Genomic DNA, 26,898 nt, shown 5'->3' on the forward strand with positions numbered 1-26,898 from the left:
AACATAGACAAAGTAGAGAAAAAACAATGCCAGTGAATGGTCATTCTTTAGATGACAGTATTATAAAATGTTAAGAAGGTACTTGGGCTCTACTCACTTCACTTTGATGGTTCTGGATTAAAATACCTTCCAAACTAATTCAGAAGGGATGAAAATAAGAGCTTCGGATAAGTTTTAAGCCAATCCTAGGCTCAATAAAATCATTACTTAAGATTAGTCACCTCACATTTTAAAACAGATCATCTTCATCGGATTCTTCCAGGTATCTTATAGGTTTCTTAGCCCGTACAGACTTTGCCCGAGGAGCCACAGCTGCGTCTAAATCCATCTGGAAGTCATTACTCTCTCCCTTGGATTTCTAAAAGAGAAAAGCCCAAGGAATTTGTAAAATGTATAATGTAAAATATATATATATCAACAGAGTACAATTCAAGGAGCTTTCTACCTTGTACTAGTAAAAGTAAGAAATAAATCTACAGCAACTTTTCCCCGTTTGCTAAATAATTAAATGGCATATTTAACTCTGTTACAACTAAACTACATACACTAAAAGCTAATGGATTATAAGATTTAAATTTTCTTTAAAAAGTGACAAATTATTAAGAGCAAATGTTGGTTATGTGTTTAAAAATACCTACAGCAAAAGGACTGACTAGGATAAATACTCACCTTGCTTGTCACCGCTTTAGAAATCATTTTCTCAAAATTAGAGTCGGAATCATCAGAAGTGGATGGCTTCCTTTTGCGGGGATTCTTGGATTTGGCAGGACCAGGCCTTTTTGGAGAGAGGTCAGAATTCAAGCCTGAGTCCTTTTTGGTTCCTTTTGGTGCAGCCCTTTTTTTGGTGCCTGCAGTGGAGTTGGAAGACTGACCTGCAAGTCAACACAGGCATTCATCATGGCTACCCTTAGATGAATTTTTCTCACTGTGAACTTTCTTAGCAACCTACTGTTTATACTGACGTGAAAAGATGATCCAGTACAGCTGAAAATACAGCAGAGAATCAAAGTATTCCTAAGCAGTCATTTTCTCTCAGATACATGTTTTAGATTAAACATTTACAACTGCTTATAAATCCTATCTTTCATATAAACTAGTTAGACAATGTCTGGCATTTTTAAACCTTTTAAACACCAATTTTGATTATAATTATCTAAAAAGAATTGCTTCCATTTGTAAAGGTTTAATTTCAATACCATTAATAAATTTGAGGGACTGAAAAATTGAAACTGATTAGGGGCAGCTAGTTAATCCCAGTATTAGTCCATCTCAAGGATTTAGGCTTACTTTTTGCTGCTGTCTTCTTCACTGTCGCGCCTTTTTTAGAAATTGGGTTCGTAATTTCAGTTTCGGCTGGTAAATCAGCAGTAGGAGAGCTTGAAGGAAGTGGCACATTGTCCTTAGCATCATCAGCATCAAGGTCCACTGCTTCAAATGGTAGGAAAAATAATAATACATGTAAACAGAACATGAACATCTACTTGTTGCTTTGTCTGTCCTATGAATTCTTATTTAAAGACCCACTCTGACTTTCCTGGAATATTTAAAACATGCTCTTACAACTTGAACCTAAATTTTCTTTTAAAGGGAGTATTTGGAAAAATACTAGAAAATTTCATCCAGATTGTTAAAAATCTAGAAAAGATTTTGAATTTGAAAATGTTCCTGCCTGTTTTGGCAGTGTTTTATATAGTTTATAAGACTCACATCTATAGGATCTTCGTATCAATGAGGGGCAGTTAATATTACCTTCCTCCCACTTTAAAATGAACCCCAGAAAGGCTGTGACTTGACCAAGGTCACAAGTTAAATAATGCAGCCAGGATTAGAACCCAGTTGGTTCTCTGAGTGCCTTGGTAAAGCAGACATCTCACTGTTTTTACTTAAATACATACCTGATTTGGCACTTTTCTGTGGCCTCAGTTCTTTGTTAGTGTGCCTAGAAAAAAAAAAAAAATTTCTATTGTTATTTATAGTTTATTTTAAGTGTGTCCAAATAATCACAATAAAATCCATATTAGATAAGATACTCACTTTGGGGAAGTTTTGGCTTTAGGTGGACTAGGATCTGATGGGACAAAATCTTCATCTTGAGTTTTTTCATCAAAATCTGAGAAATCTTCCTCTGAATCCAAATCAATTATGAATTTGGATTTTGCTATTAAAACACACATATACAAAGAATTAAAGAGGGTAATAAGAGAAATATTTAATCCACAGATTGATATAACATTCCATGAAGATTTAAGCTTCTGTTCAATCTCCTAGAAGATATTTTAATTTTCCAAAATTTTACTACAATTACTACTCTAAGATTACGATTACTGCTGTGGGATTAAGGGTCCTAAGTATACTGGCCGTTCAAATCTTGCAGCATAACTAGCATATTCATTAGTCTTCCTTACCTGCTCTCCGGGGCTCTGTTTCTCGTGGAGGGAGATCAAAGTTACTTTCATTATCACTAATATCTGAATCTGAATCAGACCAGGGATTTTTCTTCTTTCCTTTTTTGACTGGTTTAAATGGCAAGGTAGTTTGTTTCTTTGTCTTGGTACCTTGAGGGGAGACAGGCATTAATGACATTTATATATATATATCCTTAGATTCACTTTTCTCCATCTAGCATCTATCCACCATTCAAATATTTATTGAATATGGGTATTTATGTAGTATATATATAAATGTGTGTGTGTGTTTATGTATATTAGACTTCTTCAAGAAAGAGATGCTTGAACTGAGATCTGAAGGTTCAACAGGAGTTAGTTAACTAGTTGAAGGAAGGTGAGTGATGAAACACTCTGATGCAGGAAATAATATGTACAAAGGCCCTGTGAGGGAACACAGCGCATTTAGAAAACTGAACGGCCATCATGGCTAGAAAGCAGAAGTCAGGGGGAGAGGAGCATGAAATAAATAAGGCTGGCCTTGTTAAGCACTTTTTTTTTTTTTTTTTTGGCAGGGATCCAGTATAAATCAGATTTGGATTTTAAAAAGTTCTCTGGTTGCAGTGTAGAGATTGGAAAGGGGCAAGAATAGATGCAGGGATATCAACTGAAAGTTATTGCTTAAGTCAAGGCAAAGGAGACGGTTCAAAAGAAAACGAATGGCTAGGATTAAACCTTGATGGAGATTTAGTGTCTGGGTCACCAAACCAAACCAAACCCACTGCCGTAGAGTTGATTCCGACTCAAAGTGACCCTATAGGACAGAGTAGAACTGCCCCATAGAGTTTTCAAGGAGCGCCTGGGGGATTTGAACTGCCGACTTTTTGGTTAGCAGCGTAGCACTTAACCACTATGCCACCAGGTTTTCCAGTGTCTGGGTAAGGAACTTTAAAGTCACAAAGTCTTATTAATTATTTTCCTCAAATGTCTCTCACACCCATCTTTTGCTCTTTTATTTCTTTCATCTTGGCCCTCTCACAAGGGTGGTCTCTTTATTGGTCTGATGCAGTCTTAGATTTACAGCCTTGAAAATTCTATAGGGTAGTTCTACTCTGTCCTATAGGGTCGCTATGAGTCAGAATCAACTGGATGGCAGTGGGTTTGGTTTGGTACATCTATTTCTTATTTCCTAACTAAATCTATGGAAACCCTGGTGGTGTAGTAGTTAAGTGCTACAGCTGCGAACCAAAGGGTTGCCATTTCGAATCTCCCGGGCGCTCCTTGGAAACTCTATGGGGCAGTTCTACTCTGTCCTATAGTGTCGCTATGAGTCGGAATCGACTTGACGGCACTGGATTTGGTTTTGGTGTTTAACTAAATCTAAGGAAACCCTGTGGCGTAGTGGTTAACAGCTACGGCCGCTAACCAAAAGGTCGGCAGTTCAAGTCCACCAGGTGCGCCTTGGAAACCCTTTGGGGCAGTTCTATAGGCATTTCTCCAAAGATAACACAAATGGCCAGTTATCATCAAGTCTCTCCTAACTCATGGTAACCCCATGTGTGTCAGAGTAGAACTGTACTCCATGAGGTTTTCAGTGGATGATTTTTTGGAAGTGATCACCAGGCCTTTCTCTCGAGTAAAATTAAGTAGGTACTCAATAAAGGCATAATCGATTGTTAATTCTGTTTTAGTTACTGAGTGCTAACTATATACCAGGAATGGTGTTGAATTCTACAGATAATACAATCACAGCTAAGTTGTGGTCATTGCCCTCAAGAAGCTGTATATACTAGAACCTCAGGATGGGCTAGAAAGTGAAATCTAATAAACTGGTGTTTTACTAGACTCCACCTAAGGAATTCAGTGTACCAAATTAACAAAATATTTCATTACAAGATGATTTCTCCTAAAATGAATCAAATCCCAAGGACATTGGGGAGGCTCAAGTATACTTCAGACATAGCCTTCCCTTATGCTACTCAATTCGACTCGATAAAAACTTACTGAACATCTATCTGTGTGGAATGTACTAGGCAACAAACAATCTAGTCTCAGTTTTATACCATTTTCCTTACAGTGTTTTAAATTACCTGGTTCTCTTTTCTGTTTCTTCTCTAATCTTTGTTTTAGGCTCTCTGGTTCCACACTGTCCTCTTGAGGACTTCCTTCAGTATTTTCACTCTAAAAGATAGGAAAACAATGGTCGAATTCTGTCAAAATGTTATTTGGAATGACATTAATATATATAGTCAAATGTGTACATACATACGTATGTATACGTGTGTGCGTGTATATTTATTTAGTATAATAAGTTTACTTAGATTTTAGCTCTTAATTTTGTCAAGAATATCCTTACATAATTTATGGATATATAGATTTCCCCCACCCCCCCAAAACAAACAAACAAAAACCTGTTGCCTTCAAGTCAATTTCTACTCATAGCAACCCTATAGGACAGAGTGGAACTGCCCCATAGAGTTTCCAAGGAGCCGCTGGTGGATTCAAACTGCTGATCTTTTGGCTAGCTAGCAGCGATAGCGCTTAACCACTGTGCCGCCAGGACTCTTAATTCTCTCTAAAAAAATCTTTTACACAAATTTATAAACCAATTTACAACTTAAATGCTTGGTTTATGTGAAAAACAAACAAATTTTAGGTCTTTGATCAGAAAAAAAAAATGCAGGAATACAGATTAGTGCTTAGCTATTTAGATGCAGAGAATATCAGAAAGATGTTTACCTGTGTTTTATTTACTATGCAAAGGTATTCGACTGTGTGGATCATAACGAATTATAGATAACATTGCAAAGAATGGGAATTCCAGAACACTTAATTGTGCTCATGAGGAACCAGTACATAGATCAAGAGGCAGTTGTTCGGACAGAATAAGGGGGTACTGCATGGTTTAAAGTCAGGAAAGGTATGCGTCAGGGTTGTATCCTTTCACCATACCTATTCAATCTGTATGCTAAGCAAATAATCTGAGAAGCTGGACTAATATGAAGAAGAATGGGGCATCAGGACTGGAGGAAGACTCATTAACAACCTGCATTATGCAGATGACACAACCTTGCTTGGTGAAGGTGAAGAGGACTTGGAGCACTTACTGATGAAGATCAAAGACCACAGCCTTCAGTATGGATTACATCTCAACATAAAGAAAACAAAAATCCTTGTAACTGGACCAATAAGCAACATCATGATAAAGATTGAACTTGTCAAGGATTTCATTTTACTTGGATCCACAATCAATACCCATGGAACAGCAGTCATGAAATCAAGACACATTGCATTGGGCAAATCTGCTGCAAAAGACCTCTTCAAAGTGTTGAAAAGCAAAGATGTCACCTTGAAGACTAAGGTGTGCCAGACCCAACCCATGGTATTTTCAATTGCATCATATGCACGTGAAAGCTGGACAATGAATAAGGTAGACCAAATTAGAACTGATGCCTTTGAATTGTGGTGTTGGTGAAGAATATTGAGTATACCATGGATTGCCAGAAGAACAAACAAATCTGTCTTGGAAGAAGTATAACCAGAATGCTCCGTGGAAGCAAGGATGGCGAGACTACGTCTTACATACTTTGGACATGTTGTCAGGAGGAATCAGTCCCTGGAGAAGGACATCATGCTTGGTAAAGTACAGGGTCAGTGAAAAAGAGGAAGACCCTTAAGGAGATGGACTGACACCGTGGCTGCAACAATGGGCTCAAGCATAACAACAATAGTGAGCATCACGCAGGACCGGGGAGTGTTTCGTTCTGTAGTACGTAGAGCTGCTGTCAAGTCAGAACTGACTGACAGCATCTAACAACAACATTTAGAAGTCAACTGCCCAAAAAGTGTTCAATTTTAAGTGGAAATATAATGTTTGAATTATTTTATGTATAAAGTTCTCATGAATATTACCTTAATTTTCCTTTTAATTTTCTTTTCTGCCTCTGCTTTCATCTCTACAGTTACTCGGGGAATGACTCTTTTGCCAGATGGAGAAGGCAAAACTTCGGCCATTTGTGCTTTTTTCCCTTTTCCTTTGCCCCCTTTCCCAGGAAATCCTACTTGTTCATCTTGTTTTTCCTTGGCTTCAACAGTCTATAAAAGGGATATAAGAAAGCAAGTTTATAAGGTAACAAAGGCATTAAAACATCTATTATTGCTTTAAAGGGATAGCCTAGAAGGCAACGGTTAAACCCATTTTGTTATATTTTAAGATATATATGTGATAAACTGTTCCATTACTAAGTATCCCAATTGTGGAGCTATAATTAAGGTACACTTTGAAAAGGGGAATGTGGAGAAAGAAGACTGGGTTCTACTCCTGATTCTACCACTTACTTTTTGTGAGAATAAAAAAGGGAAGTCAGGTTAAGGATAAAATACATACTTTTTTTTTTTGTAAACTCATACAAGAAAACAAAAAACCCATTGCCATTGAGTCAATTCTGACTCATAGCGACCCTATAAGAAAGGATGTGATATTAGTAATCTATAGTTATCCAACCAAGTGATTACAATGTGTTGGACATCCACACTTCAATGTAATAAAATAAATTTGAATCTTAAGCCTTTTAGCTTAATTTGTGAAGTGAAATGCCTTTTCTTATGTAAAAATAATGTTGGGCACCAAACACCGCTAGGGAAATGCAGGGAACAAAGGATCTTCTAAAAGTATGACTGGTTGGTCCTGAAGTCGCCTTTGTCCTATTAAGTTGACCTGGGGAACTGGGGTGGTTTTCCTCCATGTTTAAACTATCTTCTCAGTTCCAACGGGTCCTTTCCTTTGTCAAAAATCAAAAACAATTCCTGTCCTTTCCTTGTCGAAAAACTTCTGGGTAATATGCTTCCTGGCATCATTTACTTTATTCTAACTAGTATTTAATCATCTGTTCTTTTATGTGTTATCTTGGAACACACATCCTTATGCCTCCTATGTTTCTAATTATGAGATTCCTGACAAAGAGAGATACATTGCTAGAATAAATATTTCATTAAGAAAAACTCTGTGTACCTCCAGTTCTTCAATAAGAGCAGCCAAATCTTCTTTCCACAAATCTGATGGACTCTTTTTCTTTAATGTTTCCAGCTCTTGTTCCTTCATGAGATAATCAGAAATTTAAAAGTTAAGTTATATGTACAAACAGCCTTCTCATGCAGACAATGATTACATTTTCATTAGAATATGAAAATCCATGTGCTACACAACAACTCACTTTTTCATTTCTTAGTTTGCACAGTTCATCTTTCTTCTCCTTGGTTAGATACCAAAGGGGCATATCAAGAAGGTAATTGAAAGTTGGTCCAGAATCTGTCACAGAGTCACTCCTTTCAGTTTCCTTTTCATTGTCACTGTCTTCATTTTCTTCTTCCTCTGGAACCTAAAGGAGGAATTAAATTGTCGCTTTAATAGAAAATGTGAAACATAGACACTAGGTTATGCAGTGTTTACCAATAGAGAAGAATGCTAACCAAGAAATTACCTTTTGCTGTGCTTCTTTCCAGGCTTTCACAGGATCCGAATCATATCCCCTCTGAATCAGAACTTTAATTAATTCTTTCTTAGGTTTATTTTCTATTTAAAAAAATGTAAACAGAGGTAATGGTTTTGTGCCGTATTTTAGTAAAGGGATAGTTTTACCATACTGTTAAAAATGAAAATTAAATTTTTCTGTCTTGAATAATTTTATATATCCTGGTACATAGAAGTCTTCCTCCTAAAACACTGACAAATGTAAATCACCACAAGGGGGCAGTCAAATCATTTAAGTGAGGTGGTGAGCTCAAGACTGCAAGGGCGATAATTAAAATCTTTATTTCTAAGAGAAACCTCTATCTGTCTCAATTATACTCCCTAGTTTTTTGGTTTCACCACTTGGTTAGGCACAACTTTATTGCCACTCACCCAAAAACTGATTTTTCCTGACCATGGTCCTCCATGATACACTCCCTTTTTTTCTGCAGCAACTCTTCTCAGTGTCTACTATGGCAGTCAGTTCATTATACTTCTGGGGGACATTGATAGTCCTAGTTACGTACGGAATGTGTTTCAGGGTACCACCGTTATCAAGTAGCTTGATACAGATCCCACTTTTAGTCCCTTCATATTCTTCAAGACTAGATAGTCCCTAGTGTTTCCAAATTCCAGTCAACTGAGTACATTTATCTTTTTTTGAATCATGTCCAACATTATTTATTTTAGCCTTGCCTTAAGCAGTATCTATGAAATTAGGGTTTGATGTGCTAGTTTAAAATTTTTAAAAAATATTCATGAAAATGAACGGTAACTAATAATATTTGAAAATTTTTGTGTATTGTCACGAAACTCTTCTGTGATCACCAGTAGCTTGTGTTATCCTGTTTTGGGACCCATTGACATAACCCATTAAAGTTAACTGGCTTTCCTATAAGGAGCTCTGGTGGCGCAGTGGTTAAAGCCCTTGGCTGCTAACCTAAATGTTGGTGATTTGAACCCACCAGCTACTCCGTGGGAGGAGGATGTGGCAGTCTGCTGCTGTAAAGATTTACAGCCTTGGAAATCCTATGGGGTAGTTCTACTCTGTCCTATAGGGTCGTTATGAGTCAGAATCGACTTGAGGGCTGTGGGTTTTTGGTTTGGCTTTCCTATTTCCTAGTTAGTCCTAGCCAGAGTTGAGCCATTTAAGTTTTCTTATACCTCAGCTTCAGTCAAAACCCTTTTCTTCCTGATCACTTAAACCATGACTTGGTTGCCTCTAGAATTTCTCAAAAACAAAAAAACCAAAGCCCCGTTAAGGCATTAGATTCTTTTAGTCATGGGCACACAATTTACTTATAGCCATTTATAATCTTCCTTCCTGTTCCCCCACTTCTATCAGACTTCTTATTTCTACTTCTCTTGAGTTCACACAGGATCCTCTTCTAGCTTTCAGTTCTTTTCTATCTAAATGTCAACTAAATCATGATTTCCCAAGATGATCAATCCAGTAAAAGCTATCACTCTCTCAAACTACAAATACCTCATCAGGTATATGAAAGGAATGTTTGTATAAGTACTTAGCTGAACTAAATGGATTTTGTGCCCTTCCACCATGACTCTCACCAAAAATGTTCAAAGGAAGTTTGGCATGATCACAGTTTCAGTAGAGGCAGTTATTAATCCAAAACATACCAATGATTATTTTGCCATCGATTTTCTCTAAAATAAAGCGAGCTTGATTGTTCAGTTTAGCAGATTCAGCACCAAGCATTCCTAGAAGCCATTCTTTTCGTAATCCGTAATATTTAAGCCTGAGTTCAAAGAAGTCTCTTAGAATATCCAACACTGTGTCATATTTCTTTAAACAGCCAACATGGTCAAAAAGCACCTAGAAAAGGAACACATGGTTAGAGCCAGGAATAGATAAATTGGTTAAACACTATTAAAAGAGCTTTAGAGAAATGACTTTATTCATTAAAGATATAAAAGTAGCCTAAGATATAATTTTTTAAATTGATATTAATTTTTCATATAAATTGAAACACATATATCCCTCTCGTTATGAGACATACCATAGAGTTGCATGTGAGACTAGTCTGGAGCTTGAATACTTTGTGTAATCCAGCTCTCTCTGCCTCTGCTAGTTTTTCTTCAGTCATCTTCACGACAAACTTCACAGTGGTATCTGTATGGTATTCCCTGTAGTCTGTTATGAGAGGCGGTGTCTTCTCAGTGCCATTCAACATGGGCTCTAGAACCTGTTCTTTATATGTCTAAAGAAAGAACGCTTTTGTAAGTTTCTAAAACATAGGCTCCTGAATATTCAATAAGTAGTAGTATACAAATTTCTGGGTAGTAGTATACAAAGTGTCCCTCTCCCACCATCATAAAGTCAAAAAAAGAAACCCAAAATTACTTACCTGGGTCCAAGTTCTGATGGGAAGCTCTGAGATTTCAATGGTTGTGGAATTGAGAATAGCTACTTCACCACTAATCACATATTGATTAGAAGCCAGTTCTTCAATAGTACCCTTGAAGTTCTTGTAACTCGGAAGCTAAATTCACATTTTAAAAAATATGATATTGAAGACAGAAATCACAACAGCATTAATTAATAAAACTAACATTATTAAGTATGAAATAAACTTATTTGTGTCGTCTTTGAAAACCAAAGGGAAACTACGGCTCCTAAGGCACTCAGAATAGTTACCATTGGCAAAGGTTCTTCTCCATCCATCAGTCGCCTGATGTTATTCACAACTTCACGAACATCAAAGTTGGGGATTTTGCAGGACCACCCGGTACCGATTCCTTCAGCACCATTTATCAGGACCATGGGTATAATAGGAATGTACCATTCAGGTTCAACGCGTTGGTTGTCATCATATAAGAACTTTAATGTGTGATCATCTTTCGGTGGAAATAACAACCGAGCCAAAGGGCTAAATAAAACAATAAAAGATATGTTATTTTATAAAAAGGCAGGCTTTAACATTTAACTTTAGTGGAAAGGACATGTGTTATCTCATACCTGTACGTGAAAATTACCTTTAGCTTTACTTGTGACTAATATGCTTTTAGTAATATTTATTGAAAACTTTCTATGTGCCAGGCACTGGGAACACAGCAATGAATAAAACAAAGTCTCAGTCTTCAAGGAACTCATATTCTAGTACAGGGAGACAGACAATGAATATATATTTTGTCAGTGGTAGGGTAAAGTGCTAAGAAGAAAAAGAAACTAAGTAAGAGTGATTGAAGGAATGCTAAGGAAAACTAAGCAGTTTCTGACAGAATAACATTTGAGCTGAGAGAAGAAACGGAGGGAATGAGCTATGTGGGTATTGGGAGAAACAGTGTTACAGGCAGAGAACCAGTTAAGTCCTCTGACAAAGAAGTATCCATAACAGGCCAGTGTGGCTGGAGCAGAGATGCTATGAGATGAAATCCAAAGATACGGCAAGTGGGGGTGCAGATCACAAAGGGTCTGGCTAGCTAAAATAAGTTTTAGATTTTACTCTGAAGGAAGCAGTTGGAAGGCTCTGAGCTAGTGTGACACATTTTAAAAAATTACTGTTATAAAGAAAGGATGAAAGACTGTTACGAAAGTCTAGATGAATCTTAGAACAGGGTGGTAGAAATATGAGAATGGTCAGATCCTGAACATTTTTCCAATGTAAAGCCTATAGAACTTTCTGATGGATTAGATACAAATTTGGAGAAAAGGAGTCAAAGGTAACTCCAGTTTTTATAATGAGCAATTAAAAGGATGGAGTTCTATTTACTGAAACAGAAAGACTTGAGATACTTATTAGACATCCAAGATGGAAATATTGGGAGGGGAGCTGGACCTACAAGTTTGGAGTTCAGGAGAAAGGTCACGACTGGAGATTTAAAGCTATGGGATTAGAAGGATGGGAGATCATTTGGGAAGTTAAGTGTGGATAGTGAAAAGAGGTCTGATGAAGGAGCCCTGGAGCAGTACAGTACTTAGAGGTTAGGAAGATGAGAAGAACCCAGGAAAGAAGACTAATAAGGAAGGGAACCAATAAAGTCTGGTGTCTTAGAGGTCAAAGTTGAAAAAGGTTAAGAGCTGGAAATTGACCATTAATAATGTACTTTCTTTCCATGGACTTTTTAAAGGAAGTCAGATTTCAACTGTGGTATTTAAGGAGAATCAAGCTCTTTTTTACTCAGACTCAGCCTCAGGATTTCTCAACCTTGGCACTATAGACATCTTGGGCTGTATAATTCTTTGTGGTAAGGGGCTTTTCTATGTACTATAGAATGATTAGCAACATCCCTGGCCTGTGCCCACTAGATGCTATTTAGCACCGACCTCCCTAGTCATGATAATGTCTCCAGACATGTCCAAATGTCCCCTGGGGGGCAAAATCTACCCTGTTGGAGAACCACTGTTCTACATGAAGAAAGAGGAGAAAAATATAAGAAATGGAAGTAAAAACTTTTATTATCTGGCAAGGAATCAAGAGATACAAAGGGTATGGCTATCAGGTTGAAACAGGATTTTGACTTTCTGCTTACTGCAAAAACAAAACAAAACAAAACAAAACCCAAACTCATCGCCGTCGAGTTGATTCCGACTCATAGCGATCCTGAAGGACAGGGTAGAACTGCCCATATGGTTTCCAAGGATTGCCTGGTGGATTTGAGCTGCTGACCTTTTGGTTAATAGCCGTAGCTCTTAACCACTACACCACCAGGGCTTCTACCTACTGCAAAGACCAGCACAATGAAACTTGAATGAATTTTTCAAAATTAATGATTCAAGCATCTGCATCAAAGTTACATTTTCTGAGTAAGTGAATTTATATATTTTTGGTCAACTAACTCTCATATTGTTTCAAAACTGACCTGAGCATTGTGAAGATGTATCGAGGACTAGCTGAATCCTTGCCACCATGCAGCCTGGTACCAAACTGACCAATGGGTTGCAAGAGGTTCAGATTATTGCTGCCCACAAAATTCTGAGCCAAATTAATAATGGTCATCATTAGTGACATCTGGAGGAAAAAAAAAAAAAAATTCCTTAATAAGTAAGTTTTAATAATACATATCCATATGAGCCTCACTATAATTCTGTAAGGTTTTATGAGTTTCAGATGTTTAGTGACTTGTCCCAGATTAATACATAACAAGCAGAAGTAGTCCTAAACCTAAAACCTCTAGCTCCAAGTTCAGAAGGCTCTTGCCTTCCAAGTCCTATTCATCCCTGAAGGAATAGCTCAAATGTCTCCCTTCCTCTCCTCACCCTCAGCAGAATGAAATAATTTCCTCCTTTGTGTTACAACACTGATGACTTTTGTGTTACAGCACTGCTCATTTATATTACAGAAAGTATCGCTTTATTCTATATTTGTGTTGGTCCCCTGGCTAAATGTTGATTACTTTGAGGGTAGGGAACATATTTTATTTATCTGCATATATCTGGTACATGCTAGGCATTCAACAAATACTTGCTGGGTGAATATTTATTGAATCCCCACTATAGTCTGATTTACAGCAACAAGTAAGACAATCCTTGTATTTAAAGTTAGTAACCAATCTAGAACTTATAAAATTCTAAAAAACTAAGCAATCTAGTTTAAAACTGTCTTATACAATGACGGCACAAAAGCAATTCAATTACAAAAAAAATTTTTATGTAAAATCATATTTTGAATATATATGACATACAATATTGACTACACTATGGACTGCCAAAGGAACGAACAAATCTGTCTTGAAAGAAATACAGCCAGAATGCTCCTTAGAAGCAAGGATGGAGAGACTATGCCTCACATACTTTGGACATCTTATCAGGAGGGATCAGTTCCTGGAAAAGGACATCATGCTTGGTAGAGGGTCAGCAAAAAAGAGGAAGGCCCTCAATGAGATGGACTGACACAGTGGCTGCAACAATGGGCTCAAACATAGCAAAGATTGTGCAGATGGCACAGGGCTGGGCAGTTTTTGGTTCTGTTGTACATAGGGTCGCTATGAGTTGGAACCGACTCTACGGCCCCTAACAACAACATGTAAAGTCAAATAATTCAAATATATATAAAGTAAAAGTTGCCCTCTTTAATCCTCAGGGATAACCAAAGTTAATTTGGAGGATATCCTCCTAGATGTTTTAAGTTTTATTGTGCCTCTTTTCTTTTTGACAATAGACCATGGACGTTCTTTACTGTCAGTATATACAGATTTACTTAAGGTACATCACTGATACGTCACAATTTATTACAACAATTTTCCAATTGATGGACATTTTGGATATCTAAATTTTGATATCATAAAATTATAATAAACATTGTTAAATATCTTTGAACACAGATCCTCACATACTCATAACTGTCCTTCTAAGATTACTTCTAGAAATAAAATTAACTAGGTTAAAGGGTATACACATTTTTCAGTTTGATAGATTTTACCAAATTGTTCTCTAGTGGCTCATACTCTCCAAAAAGTGTTTGGAGAATAATTTTGCAGGTGTTTCTGCTACAATGCTTTCTTGAAATGTTACGGATAATATGTTTACCTCACCATGATGATAAGAGGACATCTCAGCCACTGACCCAGCTAACTGGGCAACCTTCACCTCTCGCTTGTCATTCCGTTTGAAACAAGTAAATAAAACCTTTCTCTGACCTGGTTTCAAACCTTCAAGATCAAAGAATGGCAAACATTAGTTCTCAATTTAACCATTTCCGAGCATTGGTTTCTATCTTATGATAAAAACAGACTAACAAATTGGAACTCACCATCCACCATAGATGGGATAGATCTCTCATTGTCAGAATTTGAGAACAGGATAAGTTCCTTGTTTATGAAGTCATTGTAGGTTAGATATGTGGTAGCCTGCCCATACAAGTAATCCTGAGGAACCAAAGAATATCACAGGCTCTAGTTTAAAATAAAAGATACTGGTCCTGGAGGAACAACTCAGAAAAAGAGGGTGAGAATGGTTGCACAACTCGAAGAATGTAATCAATGTCACTGAATTGTACATGTAGAAACTTGAATTGCTGTATGTTTTTGCCGTGTATATTCTCAACAACCACAAAAATAAAGTATTAAAAGAAAAAAGATACTGGTCTTACAAATGCTTAACACAATCAAACAAGCCTCTCAAGAACTGTAATTTCTGTGATAATTTTAAGTACTTCAAAAACAGAATTATGTAGAAGCTATTTTATATATTTTAAAGATACAGCAAATTTAATTGTTGCACAACTAGTAAAAAATGTGCATTGCCTGTGTAATCTTTTCAGGCCCAATACATTATTGTGGCAGCCTGAATAAAATAAGAACATTTCTATAGTAAACTATTAATTTGCTATAATGGTGATCCTATAAGGTCAGTCAAATAACAGAATAGTAAATTTTGTGTGATATATTTAAAACTTTTACCTCTGGAAGGCCAAGCAACTTCCGTTGTCTTCTATCCTCCATGAAATGAGTTAACCACTCCTTTCGATCATCAATCTGTTTTTTGCTAAAGGCCTACAAATAAGATGAAAAAGATGACAAAGGTACTGATAGTTCCAAAATACCTTCTATAAGAAAACAAATAAACAAATTACAAGAAAACCTCAGTTTTCTAAAATGTCTGGTCCCTTTTTCAGAGATATGCTTGACTGGACATATTCTATCATATAAAACACTCCTAAGAAAAAATTTAAATGCTTCGATTGACTAGCTAAAGCACTGATTTCTAATATTAGAATGTATATACAAAATACAACTCAAAACTCACCAGGCTGATTGCAGCATCATCTTCAGGACCAGAATATTTGAATTGAATCCGATGTCTTTTCATATCTGCAAAGTATTCTTTAGCTTCTTTTGATGTGCTGGTGCCCAAACCTACAAAACCAACAGACCAAGTTACCCCATATAATCTTGTACAAAGGTATAAAACAATGAGAAATTCTTTATCAGTTTCATTACAAACCTTTGTAATACTTGACTTTCCATTTTTTATGATTTGGAGTAGAACTTTTCCATTCTTCAAATTCAGGAAGGCTATAGAATGCTATTTCTTGCTTATTTTTAGATACCTGTGGTAAAGAATACATCGTTGTAGCTTTCCAGACTGCTGGATCCCCTTCCTACCATCCCACATTTCTGGGGTCATATGTATATCCAGGTCTGAGGAGCACAGTCTTAAAATATCCCTTATGATATCTTAGAAATTAATATACCTTTACAATGGGGGTGATAAATTCCTCCAGAAAACGATGTCTTAGAAGAGAAGGCCAGTTGTGATGGATAAAATTAATCAGCAAGCCTTTGATATGGGAACCGTCTTGGTCCTAGAAATATTTGGAAAGCCAAAGCACAAGAGAATTGTTTAGAAACTAAAGGGATTATGATTGACCTACTGGTATTTCTCAAAAAATTTCTACAAGGATAAAAAAAGGCTGTTCATATTCAGACTCACTTAACCTGTACATAGATGATATGCAAATTTAGTATCAAATCTAAATTCAGTATCAAATCTAAAATATCTAATAATAAAACTGACCTGATCTGTCATAATCATTATCTTCCCATAACGAAGAGTCTTCAATGAATCTTCATCGTCATAGCTTTTCTTGTACTGAAGACCCACAATCTTAATGATATTGTTAATTTCGGCATTTTCCATTATCTGAGATGCAATATACCAGAAAAATAATGTTTTCATTATAATTTTCAAAAGAACAAAGAAATACAAGAGTATACAATGCTTGGATTTTCTTGCGCTCCAGTATTTTCTGTCATTAGCCTAGGCTTTATTTTATTTTTTTTTTAGTAAGCCACGAACGTCTGTTAAGATGTGATACAATGCACCCGATTTCTTAAAATTAACAACAAAAAACTGTATATATTTCAAAATGCCCTTTTTGAGGGAATGAAATATAAGCATGAAGTCCTACATTATAAACTAAACATAGATCCTAAAGATAGTTTTATATGCTACCTGTTTATGAGAAGCTTCTCGAACATTGAGTATTTTTCCTCTAAGAGGAAAAACCCCATACTTGTCTCTCCCAACCACACCAAGGCCTGAAACAGCCAAAGTTTTAGCTGAGTCTCCCTCAGTCAGGATAAGAGTACAATCAGTGGAGTTTCGGCCCCCTAAAATAAAAGTCCACAAATTAGTATTAGCACATTTGGTTCAATTTCAAATATACTAACTGAGACATGTTAATAGCTTTGTGACAAGGCACAAATAATTTACAATTCGTAACAAGTTTACTTTGGAGGAAAATGGAGCTAATAATTAAATATATATTTTAGCTAAACCAGAAAACCACACCCAGTGCCATCAAGTCGATTCCGACTCATGGCGACCCTGTAGGACAGAGTAGAACTGCCCCCATACTTTCCAAGGAGCGCCTGGCGGATTCAAACTGCTGACCCTTTGGTTAGCAGCCATAGCACTTAACCACTACGCCACCAGGGTTTCTGTTTTAGCTAAAGTTCATAATAAATAAAAAATACCTTAATTTCTAAGGCTAATTTCTGATATTTTTATTGCTGTTAAACATTCGTCTGATCATATACTATTAACGTATTTGTTAGGTAATAGGTCACTATTCAGACATCTTTGTTCTACACACACAGCTAATCACCAAGCCAAAAATTAGAAATGTTAATTGGTTAATAGCAGGGAATTATTTGATTAACAAAATTATTTTGCTGAATATTAAATGTCTAGGGAAAATAGTCATGATATGTGGCTAAAGTTCAAAATAATATATCAGAGATGGTTGAAAAAAAATTTTTCAGGTGTTTTATGTTCAAACACACCTGGTGAAAAGACTGAAGGATAGCAAACCAACAATGTGGGCAATATTAATTCTTTTCTGTATTTCCAAATTTTCTACAATGAATATACTACTTTTGAAATCTAGAAAAACATTTATACAGTAAAAAACAAGCAAAATGAATAAAACAAATAACTGAACTACAAGATTTAAATTTTGGAAACATTATTAAATGTGTACCTGCATCATTGGCATCATCAAGTTTGGGAATTCCCTTAATTCTGTTATGTTTTACAGCTGAACACTTCTTGTTTAACTGGATTTGGGCCTTAAACTTCACCCAGTTTAGTATGCTTTCTACAATACCGCAGCCAGTTGCCTGAAAATGAGACATTTCACGTTAGCGAAGAAGGGTGTGATCAGAAATCTAGAATATAAGTGAGTTCCCCTCCCCAAAATAATGAATGTTATGAATAAGTGAGAAGTGTGTTACATATAAAAAAAGTCCAATGTTATGTTGGAACCAAGTCAGTTGGGGGAGGGGTGGAAAGTAAAAGTTTTCCTAAGGAAATAAGGTTTAAGCGCTAAAGTAGTTAGCCAGGTGAAAAGCATTTCAGGCAAAATGATTGGCATATGAAAAAGCTCTAAGGAAGTGAAGAGACTATGCATTTGAGTAACTGAAAGCCAGTAGAAACGAAGCTTAGACAATACAGAAAAATGTGTCATGAGATGAAGTTGGAGATACAGGTGGAATTAGATTATGGCAGGATTTTGTTGGCTAAATTAAGGAATTTTGACTTTTTCTAAGGGTGGAAGTCACTGAAAAGTTTCAAAAGTAAGAGAATGAAGAGAAAAATGTGTTTTAACATAAAAAGATCGCACAGGAGGATTGCAGAGAAAGGACTGAAGATGTATGAGGGTTAAGAACCTATCATCAAATAGTAATCTAGAAAAGACGATGGTCGGACGTTATTAAAAAAAAAAAAAAAAAGACGATGGTGGGAAGTTACTGAAGTATCCAAGAAATGACTCTTATTGGTTGTATTAGAGAGGAAAAAAAAGAAATGACTCTTATTGGTTGTATTAGAGAGGAGAGGGGGATAAACAGAAAGCTCCCAGACTTGGTTGGTTAGTGGCTTTTACAATGATAAAACCAAATGCCATTGAGTGGATTCAGACTCATGGCAACCACATGTATGCCAGAGGACTGTGTTTTACACGGTTTTTAATGGCTGATTTTTCAAGGTAGATCATCAGGCCTTTTTTCCGAGTTGCCTCTGGTTAGACTTGAACTGCCAACTTTTGGTTAGCAGCAGAACAAGTTAACTGTTTGTACCACCCAGGGATTCCTCCTACTCTGACAGGAAATAGTTCTGTTTGTTGGGGAGTTTGTTGTACAGGGTTCAGTAAGTACAGAGGTAATTCAGTTTTGGATGTGTTGACTGAGAGCAACCACAGGCCACTCAAGTGAAGGTATTTGGTAGTTAAACAGTTACACAAACTGAGTTCGGAGTGTTCTGAGCTGAATATAATATAACTGGGAAACATATATAAACGGTGACTAAGCTTCTGGTAAGACTAGTGGAGTAAAAGGTATTTTTTACTTCCTGTTTCAGATTAGGATGAACTGGAGAAGTGCAATGTGGTAGGATCTGTTTCTGCAGAGCTGAGAAAGACAATGGAAAATAAAGTAAGGTGCTTCTATTTTTATTTCCCTGTAAGTACTCACAGCTTTGATGAATTTTTCACTTAATTGGCATGTTGATCCAAAGCTCTTGACCTGTAAAGTCATGTTTTCCTTTGTTTGAGAGTCAAAGGTTGGGTTTTCAATTAAGGCATTCACAAAAATCCACATGTGATTTTTCACCTGCAGTAAAAGTTGATATTAAATTACTAAAAACTTATTCATGCTTTATTTATAGCTTTTCTCTTCTCTCTTGGCTTTAGAAAAAGAAAACGGTGCTAAAATATCATACCTGATGCGCTTTTACAGCAACACCACCCTTGTTCTTCTTCTTCACAACATCAACAAGTTTAGTCACTATCTGGTCAGCTACATAATCAACATGTCTGCCTCCCTGATGAAGAAAAATACCAAATTGTAAAGCTCAGTATCCTCAAAATTATAATATTTGAACAGTAAAAAACAAAACAACAAACTTAGCTTCCCTTGTACCAACACAACCAAATATCTGAGTTCATTTCATATATTAACATCAATAAAAATTTGAAAAGATAAATCATAATTAATAACTCAAGAATAAAATTACCTTGGAAGTAGCAATGCTGTTGACGAAGCTAATTTGCTGAAAACCTTTTTCACTCATTGTTAAACACACTTCCCACCTGTGGTTTACTTGTTCATAGATAACTTTCAGTGGGTTGCCAGTTTCATCTACCTTATCCTTCAAATACATGTCCACATAGCTACGGAATCCTTTTACCTGTACAGGAATTCAATGTGATGATATTAAAAAAAAAAAAAAAAAAAAAAGAATTATAAAAAGAAGACTCAAAAATAGATTATGAAGATTTTTCAAAACTAGTAAAATAGTGTTCACTGATTAGTTATCAAAGGAGGACATAAAAGGGTTTATTTAGGTGTTCCTTTGAAGAAGACATTCCTTTATTAAGTTTTAAATGAGATGATTAGGGAAATGGTATATACCATTCTCTTTTCAGGAACATGTCTGAACATATTTGGTAGTTAAACAGTTACACAAACTGAGTGGTAAGAAGAACATATAAGAGGACAAAATTAATTTTGTACTTGATGACCATGATCGCAAAATCCCTCATTACCCTTAACACTCAGGGGAATACTCACTGGCAGTGTATTTCCATTAAGAAAGACTTTGACATCTTTAGTGGATCCAGCAATATCATAAGCTCTTCTAACCATCAGTGCAACAATATCTTTGTCCAAGCTTTGCATTTTAAACTTAGACAAATCAGGCTGGAAGGTGATACATGTATAATCTTCTCCACTAAAGGGCTTGAGTTCCATCTCGCCAGCTTTCCCCATGTTATCCATCCATGTCTAAGGAAGTTAAGAATAGGAAAGGTGAAAAGCTTAAGTCATCTCACAAACTAGAATAATGTAAATTTACAAGTCATAGAAAGTAACAATAGTTATTTTCACAAATACTTTCCCACTATTTAATAGTTTATAAATTATATTAAGTCAAACCATTAATGCCATTATAAATTGCTGTGGTAAAATTCATAATCAAGGCACAAGATACTTATTTACTTGCCTGTTTGAACTTTTTCTTGTATTCTCTACTGGCTGTTTCTACAGTGAATTTGGTACTGAATATATTACACAATTTGGCTCCATAGCCATTTCGACCACCTGGGCAAATAAAACAGATAATCATTTAAAAGATCTATTTTTCCAGCAACTAATATGTTCTTTATGTTCCTCAATACTCTACCTGTTACTTTCTTTTCATCATCATCATAGTTACTAGAAGTTAGGAGCTGTCCAAAAATGAGAGCTGGGACATACATCTTCTCAACCTTGTGCTCAACAACAGGAATACCTTTTCCATTATTCCATATACTAATTAAATTGTTTTCCCTAAGAAAACAGATTAAAGTTTTTATTGTAAAATAAACATTAAATTAATACTCAGCATTTTTATATCTAAACATTGATATTATTTCTAAAATATGGCAATTCACAAATGTCAATTTCCTATGACTTCTTCATATACACCTTCTGAAACTCAGCACAAACTACTTTTCCCACCATGCCACTTCAGGAGTAGCTACAATGCCAAAGGAAAGATAAACAAAACTTAACATTTTTAACATCTGGGCAGACACTGATAATGTTTTAAAATATGAAATTTTTAAATGTTAGCATAAACAAAGGGAAATGATTTATTCCAAATGGAAAAAAAAAAAAAGACAAAAGTTGGAAACAATATTATTTTACTGATTTTAAGAGGATCACCTGTACTCTAGTTCCTTTAGCGTTCTCACTGTTATGGATTGAACTGTGTTGTGTCCCCCTCAAATCCTAACCTCTATGCCTGTGGTTATAATCCCACCTGGGAATGGGTTGTCTTTGTATGTTAATGAGACAGGATTAGTATAACGTAACTTGACTCAATCTCTTTTGAGATATTAAGAGATCAAACAAGCAAGCTAGAGAAGCAGAGATGGTGGAAGATTGATGCTCCAAAGAACCAGGAAACAAGCTAAATGGACAAGAACCTTCCCCAAGAGCTGACAGAGAGAAAGCCTATGCCTAGAGCCTGTGCTCTGAATTGGGACTTCTAACCTCCTAAACTGTGAGAAAATAAATTTGTTTGTTAAAGCCATCCATTTGTGGTATTCCTATTATAGCAGCACTACATATCTAAGACATACACCCAAAAAGTCACAGTGCAAAACAAATATAAAAGGGAAAAACATTATCAATCATAAATGAGACTTCTTACCAATAAAATGCTGAAAAGTTGGACTTACTATTATTTTAGGTTAACTCTCAGAAGACAGGATATATTTTCGTTATAACTGGCACACACTATGATTCTTATTTTAAATAAGACATAATATTACCTATAAGAGACCAAAACTAGCTCAATTAACATTTTCTGAAAGACAATCATCAGGTTCCTGGGAGTATCCAAGTACTTCATCATTAACACTTACAAAAAGAGCCTAAGGTGTAGTTTACTTCACAAGTGACCAGGCTAATAAAAAGGTAAAACAAGTACCCTGACCACCCACTAAGGGACACCCAGCATTTATACCTATTCTCTACCACCATCTGCTGGTTCATTATTTGAATAGCATCATGAAGAAAAGTTAAAACTCTAGGCTTCAGAATACTTAGAGAAATTATTTACTGGAGATGCTTGCTAAAGTATTTAGGGCTGAAGTGTCATGATATCTGCAATTTATTTTGAAATGATTCAAAAAATATATATATAGATGGAGTAAATATGACAAAATGTCAATAACTGTTGGATCTAGGTGGTGGGTACTGTAGGTGTTCATTTTAATGTTCTGATTTTTTTTGCAAAGTTTTTATTTAAAAAAAAAAGCCAACTTCACTAGCAGCCAAAGTAAATGCAACTAGGAATAACACTAACAATTTGATATAACAAAAGACTAAGCAAAAAGACATACGGGTCAATTGTGACTCTGATACAAGACATTTTTGGGTCCCTTTGCTTGTTGTCCGCAGCATTGACTGAAAGACAATAAAATACACATTTGTAAGAAAAGTATTTTTTGAAAACATTCTTTAACATGTAGAAAAAATTTCCCAAATAGCACAGGAGTAGCATTAACAAGGTGTTAATTTAGCAATTTTTGTCCACAGTACTGTTTCTAGAAAAGAATTCAATTTCCTGGGCTCCAGGAGACGGCCCCATTTTTTCCAACTATTCAAAATCACAGGAGCTCTGGAACAAAGGGTTTGATAGGAATGATACCTGTGAAAGATCTGACTTATAAATCTTTAGGTGAAAAAATTTACTCACCTAGAATCTCATCAAAGATTTTGTATAAACCAGGAACAAAAGTGACTTCCCTGTAGTTAATGCCAATATCTTCATCGTAAACCCACATTTGCTAGAAATAAGGCAAAAAAATATATAGTTATTTTTATTCTTTATTCTGCTTTACCATCATGATTACCATAGCCTTCTGGATTAACACTACAATAGATGTATGACCGCTAAGGCCAGTTCCAGTGACAAACTACGTGAGATATAGAAAGTTAATCTGCGAAAGAACACATTTTAACGACTAAATAACTGCTTTTCATTAGCTTGATTTTACCTGGGTCACTAATTCCACAGAGCCAATGTAGGTGTCCGGGCGGAGCAAAATATGTTCCAATTGCGTTTTCTTTTGATAGATTCTTTCGATAGACAGTCTTTTCTTAGCATCTTCATTTTTCTTTATTTTGTTGATTTGCATATTTTCATTCACAGGCTAGCAATTTCAAACAATGGGAGAAAAGGAATTTTTAATCATTGATTTATCAGAAACTATGAACAAAAAATCTCCATCATAACGATACACTTAAACCCACTATAACAAATTGCAAACTTCTAGCAGGCATTGGTGGAGTTCAGTTTTGTACCAAAACGGCCATTACAGTTAACTGCAGCCAGCGTCAATTTCAATAAACATACGTATTATCTCACCAGGTGCATCTGAAGGGAAACATTTTCCTTGAACACTGCCTTAGGTCATCACTAAAATCCACCCACTTCGTTCAGCTACACAAATATTTACTGAGTTCCCCTCCCACCGTGTCGGGTCTGCCGGCTCCTCGGATGGGGAACCCCGTGCCATCCTCAGCATCTTCCCAGATCAGCGACATTCAACCCCATTTTCCACAGAGGGGAGAGAGGAAAGCATGGATGCGCTACTTGACGCCACACGCAGACCACTAGAGTACAGATCTACCACAGACCGAAATGAATGCGGTCCCTAGAAGCAGTCTAAAACACAACACTCCCCCCGGAAGCCCGTTTAGCCGGTAGTACTTCAATACTAGCACTACAAAGGGGGCTCGCCCTACTCACCATCACCCAGAGCCCAGGGAGTGGGGCTCCACAGGGAATATGGGCTCCCTACCCTTCAGGGAGCTCTAATGGAGAGCCGGGGCTCTCCGCCCGCCGCGGGGCCGCACCGCGGCCCAGAAGCCCTCACCCCTCACGGGTCGCCAGAGATGCCCGAACCGCGCTGAGGCTCCACGACCGGGCCCCTCCGCGAGCTGTACCTGCAGTGGTGACACCTCCATGGTGACGATCGTGAAGGGGCTCGAGAACCCTGGAAGCGACTAAACCGGCGGAAGCCACGAGACGACCGGGAACCACCAGATCACTTCTCCACAGATCCGCGTCGGTTAGGAGAGCGCACCTTGCCCCATTTGAACCTTCCTTTAGCCCGCCCAAATCGGATAAGCCAGTCCCTGACTCTCTCTCTCCGGCTCTGTCGAGAACAACCAATCGTCACTGGTCTTTCATATTCACCTATGAACGGCGGAGTTGTTTGAGGGCCTGTTCGAATGAACCAATTAGACAAGGGAGGCGGGACTAGAGGGTTTCAAAAAGGCACCACTCCAAGTCGTTATCGGAGAGACAGACAGGGAATCTGGTCAATGAGGAGAAGTCATTTTTTCCTCTCGGCGCGGAAAACTCCGTAGAGACGAGGTGTGGAAGGTGGAAGGCGTTTTTTGAGGTTCCGGCTCAGAGCGAAAAGAAAGGAGAACGTGAAGGCTGTTTATTTTCTGGGAATCACTAACCTATTCAGAGCCCCTAAATCTAAAAACCGTCCAGAGATTGTTAGCGAGAGAAATAGGGATTTTAGCACCATTTTCCTGAGGAAACTAAGCGCGGGGTTTCAGGACAGGCAGTCCAGTGGTTTGGTTAAGCGAACAAGTTCTGGAGCCTGCCTCAACCTCCCCTCCCCCCAGGAATTTAATTGCAAAGAAACGAGTGTGCTATCCTTGTGGCTTTTAGTTTCCCTAACAGAAGATTGTAAAGAGGCCATGCAAAATAGAGGACAGCCTTCAAGTCCCCCACTAGTGCAGCGCCGGACTGCAACCGATAAATAAGAAGATTGGAATAAATCACCGCCAGTCTCGCAGAGATATGTTTTAAATTTAGGGGTCGTTCTGGAACTGAAATCTTTTCCTTAGACTGCCAGTAGGATGCCCTAGTACTTGTTACTTTTGCTGTCCTCAGAATTCAATTCTGCAGTGCAGAGCTGGCGTTCAAATTTGACTAGGAAATGCCAAATTGATAACGAATTCTGACTTATAAATTAAATGGTTGGATTTATACTTTCTTCGTCAATCCAGAGTTAAAAAAGAACCCCCCCCCCATTGTTTTTGCCCTTACAAGTTGTTAGAAAAAAATACCGCACAATTAGGATGATTACTAATTACATCTGAGCCAACTCCTTCCGATTATTTCTCCCTTAGTAATAATCTGCAATTTGCCAGTCGTGTGATGATGGAGGAAGCTTGCCGGTCCTTCAGTTTCCTTTGCTAAAAAGGGGAATAATATTACCTCAGAGTTGTGTGAAGATTACATGAGATAAATGTGAGGCGTTTAGAATAGTAGACTAACAACATCAAAATGAGAAGCAGGAATTATCCTTAGGCTGGCATGACAATTTGTGGATTTAATTCTTTTTTTTTTTCATTGTAAAAGAAACCAGAGGCCGACCATTGTTAAACAAAGCCAGCATCCAATGTTTACTCTGCTGGCAAAGCCCAAGGAGGAGGGACACTTCGGGGGGTGGGGGTGGGGGTGGGGAGCAATGTGTTAGGAAGCGAAGGATAGAAGTAGCCCACAGGGCTAGGATGATTGAGAAAGCCAGAAGTAGCCCACAGGGCTAGGATGATTGAGAAAGCCAAGGAATGGAGCTGTGGAGTTCCTCTAATCCTATTTTTTTTTCCTGACCTCTAATGGGTCCCTGGAGGCACAGTGGTTAGAGTGCTCAGCTGTTAACTGAGAGGTTGGTGGTTCAAGCCTACCAGCCACTCCACAGGAGAAAGATGTGGCACTCTGCTTCCACTAAGATTTAGTCTTGGAAACCCTATGGGGGGGCGGTTCTACTCTATCCTCTGGGGTCACTATGAGTTGGAATCAACTTGGTGGCAATGGGTTTGTTGTTGTTTTTGCCTGACTTCTAGGAGTTTCTACTTTCAGCTCTGTGTTGATCTGGGAAGACAACCTTGCTGCACAGGGACCACCAGAATTTCAGAGCAGTTGTAGAGAAGCCCATCCAGTAGCTTCTGCCCAGAAAGCTGGCCAGACCCTGGCTCAGGGGCAGAGTGCCACTCTTTGCAGTTTCTCTAGGACTCAGGATGGCCCGGCCGGTCAGAGACCAGCCATGCTGCCTTCTGACTCCTGGAACACAGAGGCCCCAAGAGGGTGGGGGTGGACGGTCATGTAGGAGAATAAGGAGGGAGAAGTTACCGTGCTTCCCCAAGGATGGCAGTCTAGCCTCTGCCACTCCTGGCCTCTACATTGTAGCTCATGCCATCTGTGGCTGAGGCAACAGTTCTACCCTTTTTTCTGGGGTACAGTTTAAAGTCTCCCCTGAAGCCTAATCTGATACTGACTGTGTGAGTTTCAGTTCCAGAAACCCAGAAACAGAACTGTGGAGCCAAAATGACTTTGGAGTAAAGTCCTGTGTCAGAATTTTCCCTGAATCTCAGTTTCCCCATGTCATTATCAAAGGTACAGATGGCTGAATGAGATAGAGAAACACTTAGGATAACCCTCCTCCCTCCTGCTAGCCCAGGATGGTCTTG

General features: G+C 37.5%; 1 protein-coding gene across 2 annotated transcripts; it reads right to left on the reverse strand.

Annotated features, from left to right (window-relative positions):
• Positions 1-24,486, reverse strand: TOP2A (DNA topoisomerase II alpha). 2 transcript variants are annotated; one of them, XM_049859214.1, is made up of 35 exons: positions 24,352-24,486; positions 23,400-23,555; positions 23,099-23,189; positions 22,743-22,806; positions 21,035-21,180; positions 20,855-20,952; positions 20,425-20,637; positions 19,868-20,041; positions 19,574-19,675; positions 19,327-19,464; positions 17,838-17,976; positions 16,808-16,965; positions 16,370-16,495; positions 16,047-16,157; positions 15,797-15,902; positions 15,599-15,708; positions 15,253-15,345; positions 14,604-14,718; positions 14,381-14,502; positions 12,715-12,863; positions 10,550-10,781; positions 10,260-10,394; positions 9,912-10,112; positions 9,532-9,727; positions 7,865-7,956; positions 7,598-7,762; positions 7,396-7,479; positions 6,297-6,479; positions 4,475-4,565; positions 2,406-2,555; positions 2,035-2,158; positions 1,896-1,939; positions 1,288-1,425; positions 670-872; positions 1-358 (listed from the first exon to the last, which is right to left on the reverse strand). In XM_049859214.1, exons 1-35 carry the CDS (start codon positions 24,370-24,372, stop codon positions 230-232), a joined length of 4,599 nt encoding a protein of 1,532 aa, XP_049715171.1. In that variant the 5' UTR covers positions 24,373-24,486; the 3' UTR covers positions 1-229. The 2 variants fall into 2 exon arrangements, with proteins under 2 accessions (XP_049715171.1, XP_049715170.1); XM_049859213.1 differs by having other exon boundaries at positions 2-358; positions 1,288-1,428.
• Between the last annotated feature and the right edge of the window lie 2,412 nt (positions 24,487-26,898).

The sequence above is a fragment of the Elephas maximus genome, chromosome 19 (assembly GCF_024166365.1).
Source record: "Elephas maximus indicus isolate mEleMax1 chromosome 19, mEleMax1 primary haplotype, whole genome shotgun sequence".
In the NCBI taxonomy this organism is placed as follows: Eukaryota; Metazoa; Chordata; class Mammalia; order Proboscidea; family Elephantidae; genus Elephas; species Elephas maximus.